This window comes from Aquila chrysaetos, chromosome 20 (assembly GCF_900496995.4).
Source record: "Aquila chrysaetos chrysaetos chromosome 20, bAquChr1.4, whole genome shotgun sequence".
In the NCBI taxonomy this organism is placed as follows: domain Eukaryota; kingdom Metazoa; phylum Chordata; class Aves; order Accipitriformes; family Accipitridae; genus Aquila; species Aquila chrysaetos.
This window is the reverse complement of record NC_044023.1, coordinates 11,176,265-11,192,406: the sequence shown is the minus strand read 5'-3', so window position 1 is coordinate 11,192,406 and position 16,142 is coordinate 11,176,265. Positions and strand designations below refer to the sequence as shown.

Sequence of the window (16,142 nt, the reverse complement as noted above, 5' to 3'; positions counted from 1 at the left end):
TAAAAGCAACATGGTGCAACGCATACCGTCCCTTCCCAGCCCGCTCACCCGGTCTCCTTTCTCCCCCTGGTCTCCTTTGGCTCCCTGCTGCCCGTCGAATCCCCGGTCGCCCTGTGAAGAGGAAGAGGCAGGCAGCGGGGGACAGGCAGCGGGGGACAGGCAGCCGGGGGGGCTGAAGTGCCAGCACAGCTTTTCCTGGCACTGCCCTAACCTACCTTGGGTCCCATGAGCCCCTCTTTCCCGGGGATGCCTGGTGGCCCTGACAGACCCAGCTCTCCCTGGGGGACAAAGCAGACATCCATCAGCCACCTGCCGTGCATCCCCATCCCACCCCAGTGCCAGCGTGATGCTTACCGGTTCGCCTTTCCTCCCCGGCAGCCCCGAGCGCCCCGGGATTCCCGGGTCTCCCTACAGCAGGCAGGAGAGAAGCAGGGCGGTCAGTCGTGCGCTCCTTAATGCTCACCCCAGAGCCGCGGGCAGAGGAGGGGACCCCATGCCCCTGCCGCGGGGCCGAGCTCCAGCCTCAGCCATCTCCCTGCTCCTGCCGGCTGGCAGAGGGGATCCAAAGGGCCGCAGCCTCCAGGCACCGTCCGGGCTCCTGTGGCACCCTGTGGACACCCACTCACCTTCTCGCCCTTGTCCCCATCGAGGCCGCAGGCTCCTTTCATGCCCCGGTCCCCCTGCAAGGATGAGGAGGGGAGTCAGAGCCTTGCTGAGCTGGCGTGGGTCCTGGCTGGGAGAGCACCGGCGGGCAGAGGGACCAACCCACCTTGGGGCCGCGCATGCCCAGGGGTCCCATGTCGCCCTTCTCTCCCCGGGCTCCAGGGATCCCATCACGGCCGGGCTGGCCCTGCAGGAGAGCACACAGTGTGACAGGGGGTCTGCTTCTGCCCCATGGTGGGGTGGCAGTGGCACCGAGACATGGCTCCTCACCGGCTCGCCGGGCTCTCCCGATGCTCCAACCTCTCCCTGGGGAAGGCAAAGGCATCGGTCAGGGCAGGGGAAGGGGATGGTACCCCCGACACCCCCCAGCACCCCACTAGCAGTGAGGGATGCCCAGCTCCTTACCTTCTGCCCACCGGGGCCACGTGCCCCGGGGAAGCCCGTGGAGCCCTTCTCACCTTGCTCGCCTCTCGCCCCCTGCAAGCAGAAACCCAGATCGACTCGGGGCAGGAAGAAGAGCTCCGGCCACGGCATGGCCATGGCACAGCCACGGTGGCCTCCGAGGCCAGCTCTGGCAGCTCCCCTTGCTGGGATGCCAAGCACTGTGCCAGGGTACCCACAAGCACCAGCATGTGGGGCAGAGTGATGCCACCATGCCCTGGTCCCTCTGTCCATCACCCTATCTGCAGCCCTCTGTGGTCCCCAACCCAGCACTCCCCAGCCCTGCACAAGCCCACCCAGCCCCATACCTTCTCTCCAGGCATGCCTTGCTCCCCCTTGTCTCCCTTGTCCCCTTCCGTGCCCTTCAGGCCACGCTCTCCCTGCAAAGGGGGAAACACCAGGAGGGGTCAGGAGACAGGGAGATGCTCAGACACGTGTCGGGGTGGGGAGGACAGACCCCCCCAGGGCAGGGACAGAGGTGTCTGTGGTATGGCTGAAGGAGAGGGGACAGTGTGCTCTGCGAGGGAGGGTCCCTTGGCAGAAAGAAGCCCCCCCAGCTCTTCTGGCAGGCAGAGGTGGGGGGGGGGGGACTGTCCTGTGCCACTCAGGAGAGGGGGTGCAGGATCAAACCTGTAGGGCTGGGAGCTGCCCTGGGCCAGGAGCAGGGCAGGCAGGGCCTTGGGGAGGGGGATGCACAGGAGAGCCCCTGCCCATCAGGATAAAAGGAACAACACAGAGGGGGACAGGGAGAATGGGGACATCTCTTACCGGCTCCCCCTTGCTGCCCCGTGCTCCGGCGGGCCCCTCCACTACCACAGTATCGCCCTGCACACCCAAAGGAGGGGAGGGGGTGAGTGGGGGGGGGCCAGCACTGCTGCCCTCCCTCCCACTGCCCCCCAGCCCCGGGGACTCACCTTGTCTCCCTTGGGCCCTGGGGCCCCAACGTCTCCCTGAGAGGAAGGTGAGATGGTGAGACGCTGCAAGGATGCGTGGCAGGGAGCGGGCAGCACCTCCCTGGGGACCCTAATCTCTGGGGGTGCATCGTTCGCGCCCCCTGCCCCTGGCTCTCCAGCCCCCAGGGTCCCTTACCTTGTCCCCACGCTCCCCCCGGTTCCCAGGCAAGCCCTGCAGGAGAGAGGAGAGGGGTGGTCAGGGGGTGGCCCGGCCAGGGGTGCAGCCGGGGAGGGGAGTATTTACCGCCGGCCCGCGATCGCCTTCTGGCCCTGGGCGCCCGTCTTCACCCTGCGAGAAGAAAGGGATGTGAGAAGGGGGTCTGGGATGGGGGCATCCCCAGCATCACCCCACCCTGGGGACAGGTGCGGGGCTGGCTCCCTGTCCCCTCGGGCCTGGCACCGTGGGATTTCCCGTCCCTGGTGGTGGGGACACGGGGGGCTGCAGTGAGGATGCAGGGGGGCTGTGGCGGTACCTACCCGCGGCCCTGGGTCTCCGCGCTCGCCTCTGGCTCCTGGCAGCCCGGCCCCCGGGGCACCCTGCCAGGGGAAGGCAAGAGCTTGTCCCTGTCCTTGCTGCCCACTGCTCCTCCCAGCCATGTCCTGCCCCCCCCCCCCCACCATGCCAGGGGACACCCTGCAGACCCTCCACTGCCCTGGGTGCCCAGCACAGAGCAGGCTTCCATGTGCCACCATCCAGAGTGGTTTCAGCATCACCCAGGGGTGGCTGCAGCAAGGACACCCCATGGGAGGAGTGGCCCCACATCTCTCATGCTATAGGGCTGCCCCCATCCTACCTTGTCACCTTTCAGGCCAGCGGCCCCTTGTATGCCCTAAAAGAAAAGAGAGAGGTGAGTGAACCACAGGAGGAAGGCAGTGCCAGGCGCCCTGCAAAGCATCCCTGGGGCTCCCACAGCAGCTCCTGCCCCATGCTGGAGCCCCTGGCAGCCCCCAGCCCCAGGGCCTGGGGCCGGGAAGGTGCAGGGTGGGTGCCCATCACCCTGCCCGAGCTGGCGGGGCAGCCAGGGCAGAGCCTGCACCCCCCAGGGATGCCGCGGCACTGGAGGCCCATACTCACAGCTGGCCCTGGGAGCCCCGCGGGTCCCGGTGGTCCGGAGGTGCCGTCTCTTCCAGGAAAGCCGATCAAACCCTAGCAGGGAAACACGTGGTCCTTAGCGGGCAGGGACCACGGCCGGGAGCCAGCAGGGCTTGCAGGGACCCTGCTGGCACTGCCTGAGGGTCCGGGGTCACCCAGACCGGCGAGGCTAAGCACCGGCCATAGCCTTTACCCTCTCCCCCGGGGGACCCGGTGGGCCAGGCTGCCCGTTGTCCCCTCTCAGGCCTGGCTGTCCTGGCGTCCCAGCGATGCCTGCTAAGCCTGGGGGTCCTGGTGGTCCTGGCAAGCCGACGTCACCCTGCAGCAGGGAGGAAAAAGATGGGGCCCAGCAAAACAGCCCCCAGGAGCGTGCTTCTCCCGTGGCTGGCTGAGCCCGGGCAGCACCTGGGTGTCGGTGACACAGCAAGAGCCAGGGTGACACGGGGGCAGGGGTTACCTTCAAGCCTGGAGGCCCATCCTGTCCTGGAGGTCCCCGCACACCGACACCTGGCGATCCCTGCGTGGTGGCAGAGCACACGGTGTGTCCCCTGGCTGGCGGGCACAGGGCTGCGAGGGGCACCGTGCCACCCAGAGCGGCCCCACAGGGCTGGGGAGCACCCCACTCCCCTGGGACCAGGGGACACTTACCTTCTCCCCTTTGGCTCCAGCGGACCCCTTGGCTCCCTGCGAAGACACCAGGCCACAAGGAAGGGCTGGGTGGTGGGGGCACAAGTCCCCCCACCGACAGCATCTGTTGCCCCCACCACCCGCCCCCCAGCCCCCCATGTGCATCCTACTCACATCTTCCCCAGGATCCCCCGGCTCCCCAAATCTTCCTGGCTCCCCCTGGCAGGGGAGAACAAGCAAAAAGCAGGGTTGGGATATGATGTGCAGGGCGAGCAGCTGCAGCTGGACCCCCCTTGCCACTGGCAGGCAGCTGGGGAGCCCAGGGCCCCCATGGTTCCCTCCCCACCAGCCCCCCAGGGCAGCACTCACCTTCTCGCCCTTGGGGCCGGGCAAGCCTCGGTCACCCTTGGAGCCCTACCAGGGGGAGAGCGGCATTAGGGGAGGGGGCGGCCACAGGGCTGACTTGCCCCCCCCCAGAAGGCATGGACTGGCGGCAGGGGGGATGAGGTTAAAGGGGTGACAAGGTTAATGGGGCCAACTCACGGGTTCTCCCAGCAGCACGCCCTCCAGCAGTGCCGGCTCACCCTGCAGTGACACACGGGTGCTCAGGTGTGCCCACAGCAGGTGCCAGCACCCTGTGGACCCCTGCCCGCCCCGGGGTCTTCGGCAGCACCCAGGGGTGGGAGGTCCCCTGCCTCGCACCCTGGCTCCTTACCTTCTCGCCTTTGGCACCAGGAGGGCCGGCGACAGCCTGGAGCACAGGGAAGAGAGGGGGCAGGTGAGCAGGGCTGCACAAGGATGCTCCCCTTCATCCTGGCTGGGGAAGCTCCCAACCGCCGAGGCAGCTCTGCACTCACCTGCCCTGGGGCTCCAGCATCCCCTGGCTCTCCCTTGGGACCGGCAGGGCCCGAAGGTCCCGGCATGCCCTGGCACAAGCGGCACAGCCCTCAGCCTCAGCTGCAGACACGCCAGGCTGAGCCTTGTAGGGCTCCCTCTGGGACGGGACAGGGTGAGCAGCAACGTACCATCTTCCCAGGCATCCCCGCCTCGCCGTCCTTCCCCGGCACACCATCCCTGCCCGGCACGCCTGGCTTCCCGCTTTCCCCCTGCGGGCAGTAAGAACGGGGCTGGGGCACGGGGGTCCCGCAGCCACCTAAGCAGCCCTGGGCACCCACACCGATGGCAGCTGAGCAGGGGGAGATGACACACTCACCACTTGTCCTGGCAGCCCAGGGACACCCGGTGGGCCCTGCAAGGGAGACACGAGCAGAAATCAAGTGGCAGCCCGGGCACCATGAACAGCCAGAAAGCAGATCAGGGTGGGCTGCAGATACTTACCCCCGGGCCAGGGGGGCCAGGGGGGCCTGGCAGACCCACACTGCCCTGGGGACCGGGCAAACCCTGCGATGGAAACAGCCACATCAGAGAGGGGATGGCACGCTGCCCTGGCACAGCCAGGACCTCGGCTACCGCCACGGGAAGGTACATGGCGGCAGGACCAGCTGGCTTTAGGGGGGCCAGTTGGGTGCTGGTGGGGAGGACGCGAGCGCTCACCCGGATGCCGGAACCAGGTTCCCCCGGATCGCCCTGCGAAGACAGCGCCTGCATCAGTCCCACTGCCCCGACCCACCGGCCACTGCGGTCACGGCCACGACCCTGTGCCTGCCACAGGGTTGTTCCCCAGGGCCGACTGGATCTGGGAGGGGGGCCAACCCGAAACGTCCCTCCCTCCAGCGCAGAATATCATGAAGTGTGGCCCTCCCTCCAGCCCCCAAATCTGGCAAGGCACCGTTTTCCTCTGCCAGGTCAGACGTGGCGATGCCGATGCCAGTGCGATACCTTGGTCCCAGCTGGGCCCTGGGCTCCCGGTGGGCCAGTACTGCCCTGCAGGGGACAAGGGAACATTATTTTGTGACAGTGCTTGCTGGTGGCACAGGACGGGGAGGGGGCAGTGGGGCAGCGTCGTCCCAGCACTGCCACCCCACCCCGGCTCCCTGGGGGGATGCCCGCCCTGGCTGACATCCCCCTTGCGTGACAGTCCCCTGTCCGTGTCCTGGGGTGGGTCCTTACCGGAGGTCCTGGGGGTCCTGGGTCTCCCTGGCTGCCCTGAAGGGAGGAAGAGATGGGGTCACTGCAGGGATGGGTTTTCCCCGGTGGGTGTATGGGGTGTCTCCTGGGAGAGGAGACCCAGACAGTGCCAGCAGCTCTGGTAAGCACCCATGCCAAGTGAGGACAAGCCTGGAGAGCTCCTGGCAAGATGCCTGGGGCCAAGCACCCACCCGGGCAGCAGGATGGCCCCCACGGCTTCACCCAGCGCCCACAGCCAGGAGCCCCCGACTGCGTGCTGAGGTGGGGGGGCACACTGACATGGGGGGGACACAGACACCTACCGGGCGTCCCAGCACGCCGGGGAAGCCTGGCAAGCCCTGCAAAGAACCACATCAGAGCTGGCAGGCGAGTGGGAGCCCACCACCCCAAGCAGCCCCACCTGCCCCCCAGGGATGCTCCCCATTCCCGGTGTGCAGTACCCAGCCTGGGGTACTTATGGGGGTGGGCCGGGAGGACCCTTAAAGCCCTGCGGGCCCTGCGCTGGAGGGGAAGGAGGCGAAGGAGACGTGAATGCTCCCACTGGTGCTGGTGGTGGCTGGTGTGGGACCACAGGACCTTTCCCCCATCCCAGCCCGCATCCCCCCACCACGTCCCCACTCACCGGCTTCCCCTCGGGGCCAGCCAGCCCTCTCTCACCCGGGAGACCCTGGCACAAGAGACAGGGACAGGGTCAGCGCCAGGCAGGGTGACGGGGTCAGCGCCAGGCGGTGGGACAGTGCGGTACTCACCGGGGCACCGTCCCTGCCCTTCTCGCCGGGCTCCCCTCGCTCGCCCCGCGGGCCACCCTCACCCTGCAGTGGGGACAGGCACAGGGTTGTAGGAGAGGCAGGGACTTTCCCAGCGCCCCCTCCCGAGGGCCTGCTGACACCCAGAGAGGGGTGCCCCCAGTAGTGCCCCCACCCAGGGCTTTGCTCCGTGGGGCTGCCCCATTGGCAGCGGGAGACTTACGACCGCAGACCTTATCTCCTTTGGGTCCCCGCTCGCCCTCGGCTCCCGGCTCACCCTGCGTCGGGGAGAAGACGGATGCCATCAGCCCCCACCGCCCCCCCCCCTCCGGGGACGCCCGTCCCAGCCCAGCTCATCACGTTGTCCCCGGCTCGGTCGCCTCGGCTGCCCCACTCCTTTCTGCCCAGCCACGCACCTTCGCTCCCTTGGGTCCGGCGGGGCCACGCTCGCCAGGGAAGCCCATCAGGCTGCCCTCCACGTCTGCCTGCGGGCAGGGCGCAGTCAGGGCCGGCACCCAGGGGACGGCGGGAAGGTCTCCCCGGGGGCACAGCCCTCCCCGAGCCCCTGTGCCAGGGGACTGGACGTGGCCATCCGTCCCCAGAGGTGCAGGCTGGCACCCCTTGGGGACGGTCCCCAGCAGCAGCCATCACCTACCTTGGGCCCTGGGGGCCCTGGGGGGCCAGGCAAGCCGTCCCTGCCCTGGTGGGGGGGAGAAAAAAAGGTTGAGCATCAAAGGGACAGCAGGGCACGGGGGAGCAGAGCCACCCCAGTACAGCCACTCCTAGCCCCCACAGGGCAACTCCCTGCCCCCAGAAAGCCCCCCGTCCCCCCAAGAGGTGCACAGCGTGGGGGACGGCAGGGACTGCGTCCCTGTCCCGGCTCACCTGCTCGCCCCGGTCGCCCTTCTCGCCCCGGTCACCCTAGGAAAACAACGCAGTCGCCATCAGGGGTCTGTCCCCAAGCCCCTGGACCAGGTCCCCCAGCCCTTGCCCTGCACCTCCACACACACTCACCTTCTCGCCGGGCCGCCCGGCCTCCCCCAGCTCCCCGGCCCGGCCCGGCACCCCGGGGATGCCCGGCTTGCCAGGCTCCCCCGGCTGCCCAGGAGGCCCCTCGGGACCCCGCTCACCAACAGCCCGGCCCGTGGGGCCCTGGGGGCCGGGAGCACCCGGGTCCCCCTTGTCACCTTTGGGTCCTCGCTCGCCAGGGAAGCCTAAGGAGCCCTGCAAAACATAACGCCACGCTGCCAGAACCAGTTGCGAGCCGGGGGCTGTCAGCCCTCCGCGAGCGTCCCAGGGCTGGGGCGGCTGCATGGCCACCCCAGCCAGCCCGGGCAGGGGGGGAGCGGGGCAGCATATTTGGGCATGGTTCCACTTACACTCGATGGTTTCCATCGAGCTTGGTTCCACTTACCTCTCGGCCCGGAGGCCCCCTCTCTCCGGGCTCCCCCCGGCTGCCCTTCTGGCCCCGCAGCCGCTCGGACAGTGGCAGAAACGAGTCCGAGCTCCCGTCATAGGCACCCGTGAGCTCCTTCAGGGCTGAAATCTGGGAGGGAGGAAAGAGCCACCGGTCAGGGGGTCAGTGCAACCCAGCTGCGGCAGCACCCCATGGCCCTCGTCAACCCATCTTGGGTCGCTCGGGTCTCCCACCACCTCCCGTGTCCCCCTCCTGCTGCCGTGTGGCAGGAACAACCCCCAGCCTGACAGCCGGGGACTATGTACCTTGATGCCCAGTGCTTCCAGGCTACGTTCAATGTTCTGCAATATGAAGAGATTAAAAACAAAGTGAGTGTTGGCCTGCTCCCACCACGGGGAGGGTCCTCCATCCCCTGGGGCTGATGTCCCAACCCAGCACCTGGGTGGACAGTGGGGGACTCACCACTGCAGTCCCAGGGTCTCCGCGTGCTCCAGGATTGCCAGGTCGCCCCTAGGTTTGCAGAGAAAGAGGGAATGAAAAGATGCACAGAGATGCGGTAGGCGAGGTGAGCAGTGCTGATGCTGCCCTCAATAGGTTCCAGAATTAACACTGCTGGTGCTGCCTGGGCAGGGGCTGCAGTTGCGACCACCCTGGAGCGCATCACAGCTTGTCAGGCTTGGTGCTGGGTACTCACAGGCTCCCCTCGCAGTCCAGGCTCTCCAGGGTCCCCCTGAAACACAGCAAAGGCATCAACAGGGGCAGAGCCAGGCTGGCTGGTGCCGACTCCAGCACCAGGGTCCAGCCCTGCCAGCCTGGGGGCAAGAAGTCCCACCAAGGACTTCTCCCGTCTGGCACAGCATCCCCCAGAACTTTGCCTTGGGGGGCTCAGGGGCAGGAGCACACCTACCTTCGGTCCAGCCACTCCACGGAGGCCCGGTGAGCCCTGGAAGACGCAGAGGGGACACAATGGCACCTGGCACCCATGGACACGGGGCAGTGCCCTGCGGGAGCCGTGGGAGGGGTCCTGCCCGCCCCATGGCAGCCCGGACTCCAGGGGTCCGGTGCTGGGTGGCACCGCGGGCTTGAGGACTACGCACCTGGCCTGGGGGGCCGACCTGCCCCGGGACGCCAGGGAGGCCGGGGGGGCCGAGGGGGCCCGGCACACCTCTGTCACCCTGCTCGCCTTTGGCACCGCTGCGGCCCTGCCGAGAGAGCAGTGTCATGCCCAGTACCTGGGTGCCCAGGTCTGTCCCCGGTGAGGGCATGTACCCAGCACCCCCCCTCACCACGCTTCTCTGCAGGGAGGTACTCACCTCTCTGCCAGGGGGTCCTGCGTCACCTTTGTCTCCCTAACCAGGAGGGAAAGGAGTTAGAGGGATGCTGCCCCATCCGCATGCCCCAGAATGATGCTCATGGACCCAGGCAGGGAGGAGCCATCAGGCATATGGGGACCATGCAGGGACTGCACAGGGACCACCTGGGGCTCGGCTCCTTACCTTTCTCCCATCCTCTCCTGGCGTCCCGTCTTCTCCCTGGGGACACAAGCTGTCAGTCAGTGCCCGACTCGACCATCCCGGCACGGGCACCGCGTGGGACAGGGACAGGCACCGGGGGCATGGCTCAGAGTGCGGGGGCTCTTTGCCACATGCCCCACTTGCCTTTATGTTGTACAGGGATCACCAGCCCTCAGGACCCTGGGCGAGCCCCAGAGCCAAGCCCTGCTCCCTGTACTCACGTTCTTTCCGCTGAGGCCAGGTTTGCCATCATCACCAGGTTTGCCCTGGGAGGAAGCAGAGGCAGTGAGAGAGCCCCCCCGGCGCTCCCCCCCAGCACCAGCAGCCAGGGGTCCCCAGGCCCCACTGTGGCCCCAGGGTGCAGGGAAGGGGGAGCTGGGCATGGGGCGAGCCCCGGCAGACAGACCCAGCTGGGACCTGCTGCAGAGGGCATGGGCCAGGATGCATCCCCAGGGCGCAGGGCCGCCAGTACTTACGGGGACACCGGGCGGTCCCAGGGGGCCCACGGGGCCAGGCGGTCCCTGCTCCCCACGCAGCCCGGGCAGCCCCTGCGGGGAAAGGAGACAGGAGGAGCACTGGGTGGCCGGGCACCCATCTCCCCCAGCTGGCTCTGGGAGGAGGGAGCATGACCGGGACGGTAACACCCTGCTGGGTACAGGGGATGGTCCTGCTGTGCTGCCTCGGACCAAGGAGCATGGGACAAGGCATCAGTCCCTTGCAAGGGTGATGGCCCCAGCAGGAGCATAACCCAAACCCGCCCTCTCCGGAGCTACTTACATCCCGGCCGGGGTCCCCCTGCTTCCCTGGGTCCCCCTGCGGACAAGGAGGAGGTGAGGGGAGGGACACTCCTGCCCTGCCACGGGCCCCCCACAGGCACCTTCAGCCCGAAGCGGAGAGTGTCCGGGGAGGGAGGCTTCTCCCACCCCATCCTCCCTCCATCCCACAGCCCCCACCCGCGGTGCCCAGGGGTGGCCGTGCCCCCCACCCCGGACCATGCTCACCCGCAGCCCAGCGGGGCCCGGGGGCCCAGGTTTGCCTTCCAGCCCGTTGCGGCCATCCACACCTGGCGGGCCACGGTCCCCCTGTAAGAGAGCAGGGCAGGAGGGCTGAAGCCATGGGGCGAGGCGGCGGTGCCATGGGGCAGCCCCCAGCCCCCAGCCCCCTCACCTTCTCTCCTGGCAGGCCTCGGTCCCCAGGGTCACCCTGCGGGGTGGGAAGAGGAGTGAGCATCGTCCCGCCTGAACGGGAGCTGAGCGGGGTGCGGACACCCCAGTCAGACCCCCAAGGGGAAGGGGGGCACTCACCCGTGCACCAGGGTGGCCGCGGGGACCCTCCACACCCTGCAAGAGAGAGACATGCTCAGCAGTAGGGCATGGGGGAGAGGAGGGGGTCCTGGGTGCTCGCCCACCAGCTCCTGCACACCAGGACCCCTGGCTCTCCGGCAGAACATTGCCCGTCTTGCTGTCCCACTGCCTCCCACACCAGAGACCCGGCACCTACCCTCTCTCCGGGCAGGCCGGGGGAGCCGGCATCGCCGCGGGCGCCCTTCGCGCCGTCCTCGCCAGGATCCCCGGGGTCCCCCTGCCAGGGAAGGGCACAGCAGTTAGAGGGTACTGCCGTACTGCCGCGCTGCCGGCGCAAATGTCTGTGCCGAGCCGGTGCCAGAACCCATGCTGAGCATCTCTGCTTATGCTGCACAGTTTAAGGGCGGGATAATAGCAAAGGTCTCAAAATACAGGCATGGGCTGAAAAAAGATGTTGCTGGGCTCAATGCAGCTCCTGGGTGGCCAGGTAGCGGTCGCAGAAGAAATGGAACAAGCAGCGCTGCTGAGCCAGGAGCCAGCTGAGCCATGGCTGGGGACCGCAATACCATCCGGCACAGAGCACAGCCTGTGGCCAAAACTGCCCCAAGCCTGAGCTGGCTTGTAAAAGCGAAAACACCCAGAGCGTAGGGTACAGCTGTGGGATCCCTACGGGACTAGGGAGCTGTGAGCGTGCTGGCTCCTTCAAGGACCTCAGCCCTACAGGGACATCCTACCCTGGCACCCTCCTCCCGGCACTGGGCAGGAGCATCATGGGCCCCCGATCCCACATGGCTCTCAGCCGTGGTGTGCGTCGGCTCCACGTGGCAGGGGCTGTTTTGGGCAGGGAGGGCTTGGTGCACCAGAATCCCAGTGCACAGGCAGAGCCCAGCGGGGGACAGCACAGGACACCCCACCACCAGCATCCCAGGGGACCCACTCGTTACCTTCTCACCCTTCTCCCCCGCTCCTCCAAGCCCCACGTCAACCTGTGGAGCAGAGAGGGGCTGTCAGAGCACACGGGGCCGGGCACCAGCCCATGGGCAGGGAGAGGGGTGGGGGCAGAACTTACGGTCCGTCCTGGGGGTCCGGGAGGCCCCTGAAAGAAGGGAGAGGGAAGTGGGTTAAGGGGAGCTGGCGTGGCCCCAGCGAGGGCAGGGCTGGGTCCAGGGTGGGGGCCAAGCACGTGGCCCCGCGTCACTCACCGGCTCCCCACGGTCACCCTTGCTCCCTGGTGCTCCGGGGCTGCCCTGCGGGAAAGAGGGACAGGGTGAGGGGAGGAGGGGACGCGGGACCCGCGGGGTGGAGGGTACCCCTGGGCGGGTGCGGGGCAATGGGGTGAGCGGGGTAGTGGGTGCCCACGGGGCAGTGGGCGCACACCAGGTGGTACTCACGTTCCTGCCTTCGGGACCTGGGTCCCCTGAGTCGCCCTTTTCCCCGGGGGGGGCCGCGGTAGCCGGGGAGGCCCTGGGTGGAGGGCAGAGGGAGGGGGTGTGTTAGCGGGAGCTGCCCCGAGGCCACTGGGCATCTTGCCTGCCCCAGCGTGCCCACCAGCCCCGCACTTACCCTGGGGCCCCTGTCTCCGGGTTTGCCAGGCAGACCCGCTTCACCCTGTGGGGATAGAGATGGTGAGTGGGGGGGCAGCAGGGAGGGGGGCAGTGGTCCCAGGGGGTACTCGCTTACCGGGGTACCTTCGTCACCCTTCTCTCCACGCTCTCCCTGCGGCACAGGTCAGCGGACGCCAGCCAGGGGGAGAAAAGCACAAGTCACCAGCATCCTCCTGCTCCCTGCCAGCCCCCCAACTCCTCAGTGCCATGGTGCCCCATGGCCCCCAGTCCCATCGCCCCCCTCGCCCCACGCTACCTCCTTGCCACGCAGCCCGGTCTGCCCCGGGGCACCAGCTCGGCCCGGCTCTCCCTTCTCCCCTGGCTCCCCCGGGTCGCCCTAGGCAGGGGGGGAAGGGGCAATGGGTCAGGGCAGCACGGGGGGAGCACAGGGGCCGCCGGGGGGAGAAGGGGCTCAGCACGGCACCCTCCACTCCCCGGAGCGGCATCATGGCACAGCCTGCAGGGACAGCCCCTCCAGAGCCCAATGGACGGATGGATGGACAGATGGACGGAGGGGCAATGCTTCCTGCAGTGACATTACCTTTGGGCCGCTCCTGCCCGTGAGGCCAACGATACCCTGGTTGTTGGAAAGGGAAAGCACTTGTCACCAGGGACCTGGGTGGCCCCGTGCTGGGGGGCTGACTGGGGCCGTGAGCCGGTGCTCCCAGGGCAGACCCTGGCCAGCCCCAGCCCTTGGGGTGCACCCAGACTCACCCGATCGCCCTGCTCGCCTTTGGGGCCAGCCGGCCCCGGGATGCTCAGGCCAGGGGCACCCTAGACACAAAGGGATGCAGCTTGGAGCAACGGCACGGGCACCATGAATCCGGGGGGGCTGTGCCGTGCCCCCTGTGCGCCCCATCCCGAGGCAGTACTCACACGGGCACCTTTATCTCCTGCATCGCCCTTGGGGCCAGGAGGTCCTTCTGGTCCTGGGAAGCCTCTGTCACCCTGGAGCAGATGAAATGGCACCATCAGCCCCCCCACACCACCCCCTTCCCCCCACTGCAGCTAGGGACAGCCAGGCCTGGGGACCAGCACGGGCATCCCCTCGGGTCGATGTCCAGCTGCGCAATCCCCCTCCCCAGCCCACGGCCATGCCCGGGGAGTGCCGGCACAGGGCCAGGGGGCATGGCCGGGGCAGGGTTACCTTCTCTCCTCCAACACCGGGCACACTGGGAGCCTGGGGGAGAAGCAGAAGGGACGGTGCTGGGCACTGCCCACAGCTCCCTGTCCCAGGGCTGGGGCAGGCAGACGTAGACCCGCCGGGCAGCATCACTTACCGGCTTGCCGGGTGGTCCTGGATCGCCCTGTGGAGAGATAGGTGTCATTGCCGGCCCCTTCCCCAGCAGCCCCCTGCCGCCCCACTGGGACCCCACTTTGCCCTCACCTTCTCGCCCCGGGGGCCAGCCGGTCCTGGAGCTCCCTGTGGTGAGAGAAGAGACCTCAGAGGGCTGGTGGTGCCCGGGGACTCGCACCCCGGGCATAGCAGCCCCCGCTCCCGGGGTGCCGGGTCCACAGCACCGCAGCCACTGCTCCCACTCACCTCTCTGCCTGACGGCCCTGGGCGCCCTGGGGCTCCCGCCTCGCCCTGGAGGAGGGGAGGAAGAGGAAGGTGTCAGGGGCATCCTCCCACCCCGTGCCAGGGCGGCTGCTCCAGGCCAGGGCAGGCATTGTCCCGGCACGGCCGCAGCTGCCCCAGCTCACCTACCTTCTCGCCCTCGGGGCCCGGCACGCCGCGGTCCCCCTGCAGAGCGAAGCAGAAGAGGGTTTCAGGGAGCCTTTCTCCCTCCATGCCATGCTGCCCCCACCACACGTGCTGCCCCAGAACCCTTCGGGGCCCGGCCCCAAATCGCATCCAAGATCACTGGGCTCCGACAGCAATGCCCAGGCACAGCCACCGCGGGGCTGCAGGGACACCAGGACCCGCCAATGCTGCTGAATGGCACGATCCTGCTCTGGCACTGTCTCACCTTCTCGCCGATCTCTCCCAGCTCGCCTGGTGCCCCACGGTCTCCCTGACACAGGAGGAAGATGGGGTCAGGGGCAGCAGGACCCGCAGGGGACGGCAGGGGTCCCGGCACAGCACCCAGACCCCTTTTCTCCCTGCTGAAGGCAAGGCGAGAGCATCCCTTTGGTCCCCACACCACTCACCTTCCTGCCCTGCTCTCCCGGCGGTCCCCGAGGGCCCTGCAAAGGAGGATGGAGAAGATGTCACCTCTGGCGTGGCAGGGCAAACGCCCAGGCTGGCTGGAGCGGGAGCCCTCTGGGGTGCCTTCAGGGCTCGGCTCACCAGCGAGGCCAGCTCCTGCCTGCCTTACCTTCTCTTGGAAAACTCACCCGGTCTCCTGGGTCCCCGGGGCGGCCGGGCGGCCCTGGGAAACCTTCTTTGCTGTCACCCTGGGGATTAGGAAAGGAGACAGCCATGCCCATGAGATGGGGATGCCCATGAGATGGGGACGGGCATCCCCGCTGGAGAGCGGTACGGGGTCCGGCCCCAGCAGAGCATCCCCACTGCCCTCTTACCTTCTCTCCCCTCAGGCCGGGGGGCCCGGCAGGTCCGCGGGGCCCAGGGTCCCCAGGCAGGCCCTGCAAGAGAGCACAGCTCAGCCCCAGGGACACACAACTGGCACAGCCCCACTCCCCTCTGCCATCCCTGCTGGCTCAGGTGCCGGACTCACCGGGGGGCCAGGCTCCCCTCGAGGTGCTGTGCCATCCACAAGTCCGGGGGGACCCTGCAGAGACAGGGGTCAGCTCCTGTGTGACAGCCTGGGAGGGCTCAGACCTTCCCAACTGCAGTGCCCTCAGGCACCCACAGGACCTCTGTCCAGGAGGGCAGAGGAGCCAGAGAAACACGGAGCCACTCACCCTCTCCCCTCGGTCACCCTTCTCCCCCTGCAAAAGCAAAAAAAAAAATGTAGGTAAGGACAGGTCTGGGCTCTTCCCATGCCCCCTCAAATGGAGAGCGGGAACCTGCTGGACAGAGCCCATCATCAGTGGCATCAGGGCGCATGTGTGCCACGTGCCTCTGCACACTGCCCAGCACCAGCAACAGCTCATGCGTGTTTATGTGTGCGTGGGCACAGCCCATGAGTGGGACCAGGACCACCGCACAGGGGAGTAGCTTCAAGCTGCTGGCTGTCCCTCCATCCATCTGTCCACATGTCCCCCAGCCGTCCCCGCACAGCACCGGGGGGCACGTACCTTCACGAACTCTCCCGAAGGTCCTGGCGGCCCCATGGGTCCAAGTGGACCGGGGGGGCCTGGATCACCAAATGGTCCCCGTGGACCAGGGCTCCCAGGCGGGCCAGGGCTGCCCTGGAGGACAGAGATGCTCTGTTAGCTGGGGCTGCGGCATGAGCTGGGGGTGCTGGCAGAGACCCCCTGGTATCACCACCCCCATACCTACCGGTGTGCCCGGCTCCCCTTTCCGGCCTGGCAGCCCCTGTGCTCCATCCACGATCACCCTGGGCTCTCCCTGAGTGAGGAGGGGGAGGAAAAATCAGTGTCCCCGTGTGCCCTGTCGTGTCCCCAGTGCAGGACGGGGGGCTACAGTGCCACAAGGCCAGCGGCCCAGCAGGGAGACGAGGAGACCCTGGGGTCACTCAGACACCAAGTAACAGGAGATGCCAGGGGCTGAGATGTGCCCGCCAGGGTCCCCGCTGCTCCCCAGGGACCCCCGCAGGGCAGCCCCA

General features: G+C 68.0%; 1 protein-coding gene across 1 annotated transcript in view; it reads right to left on the bottom strand.

Moving 5' to 3' along the window:
- COL7A1 (collagen type VII alpha 1 chain) overlaps positions 1-16,142 on the bottom strand; it is a 35,084-nt gene that overhangs the window by 4,839 nt on the left and 14,103 nt on the right. The window contains 76 exon segments of the mRNA XM_030043687.1: positions 49-111; positions 216-278; positions 355-408; positions 627-680; positions 770-850; positions 934-969; positions 1,069-1,140; positions 1,413-1,484; positions 1,873-1,929; positions 2,019-2,054; positions 2,194-2,229; positions 2,302-2,346; positions 2,535-2,594; positions 2,852-2,887; positions 3,133-3,204; positions 3,344-3,469; positions 3,608-3,667; positions 3,799-3,834; positions 3,952-3,996; positions 4,147-4,191; positions 4,321-4,362; positions 4,493-4,528; positions 4,635-4,703; positions 4,803-4,883; positions 4,991-5,026; positions 5,116-5,178; positions 5,332-5,364; positions 5,617-5,661; positions 5,848-5,883; positions 6,168-6,203; positions 6,488-6,532; positions 6,615-6,677; positions 6,845-6,889; positions 7,028-7,096; positions 7,267-7,311; positions 7,497-7,532; positions 7,626-7,835; positions 8,026-8,157; positions 8,334-8,369; positions 8,491-8,538; positions 8,723-8,758; positions 8,936-8,971; positions 9,126-9,230; positions 9,342-9,377; positions 9,525-9,560; positions 9,764-9,808; positions 10,019-10,090; positions 10,320-10,355; positions 10,544-10,624; positions 10,710-10,745; positions 10,847-10,882; positions 11,043-11,123; positions 11,791-11,832; positions 11,916-11,942; positions 12,049-12,093; positions 12,238-12,288; positions 12,290-12,310; positions 12,410-12,454; positions 12,527-12,562; positions 12,707-12,787; positions 12,992-13,027; positions 13,165-13,224; positions 13,327-13,398; positions 13,598-13,630; positions 13,731-13,757; positions 13,838-13,873; positions 13,994-14,038; positions 14,159-14,194; positions 14,421-14,465; positions 14,602-14,637; positions 14,788-14,847; positions 14,974-15,036; positions 15,129-15,182; positions 15,316-15,342; positions 15,652-15,765; positions 15,857-15,925. Coding sequence (XP_029899547.1) covers positions 49-111; positions 216-278; positions 355-408; positions 627-680; positions 770-850; positions 934-969; positions 1,069-1,140; positions 1,413-1,484; positions 1,873-1,929; positions 2,019-2,054; positions 2,194-2,229; positions 2,302-2,346; positions 2,535-2,594; positions 2,852-2,887; positions 3,133-3,204; positions 3,344-3,469; positions 3,608-3,667; positions 3,799-3,834; positions 3,952-3,996; positions 4,147-4,191; positions 4,321-4,362; positions 4,493-4,528; positions 4,635-4,703; positions 4,803-4,883; positions 4,991-5,026; positions 5,116-5,178; positions 5,332-5,364; positions 5,617-5,661; positions 5,848-5,883; positions 6,168-6,203; positions 6,488-6,532; positions 6,615-6,677; positions 6,845-6,889; positions 7,028-7,096; positions 7,267-7,311; positions 7,497-7,532; positions 7,626-7,835; positions 8,026-8,157; positions 8,334-8,369; positions 8,491-8,538; positions 8,723-8,758; positions 8,936-8,971; positions 9,126-9,230; positions 9,342-9,377; positions 9,525-9,560; positions 9,764-9,808; positions 10,019-10,090; positions 10,320-10,355; positions 10,544-10,624; positions 10,710-10,745; positions 10,847-10,882; positions 11,043-11,123; positions 11,791-11,832; positions 11,916-11,942; positions 12,049-12,093; positions 12,238-12,288; positions 12,290-12,310; positions 12,410-12,454; positions 12,527-12,562; positions 12,707-12,787; positions 12,992-13,027; positions 13,165-13,224; positions 13,327-13,398; positions 13,598-13,630; positions 13,731-13,757; positions 13,838-13,873; positions 13,994-14,038; positions 14,159-14,194; positions 14,421-14,465; positions 14,602-14,637; positions 14,788-14,847; positions 14,974-15,036; positions 15,129-15,182; positions 15,316-15,342; positions 15,652-15,765; positions 15,857-15,925 — 4,152 coding nt within the window.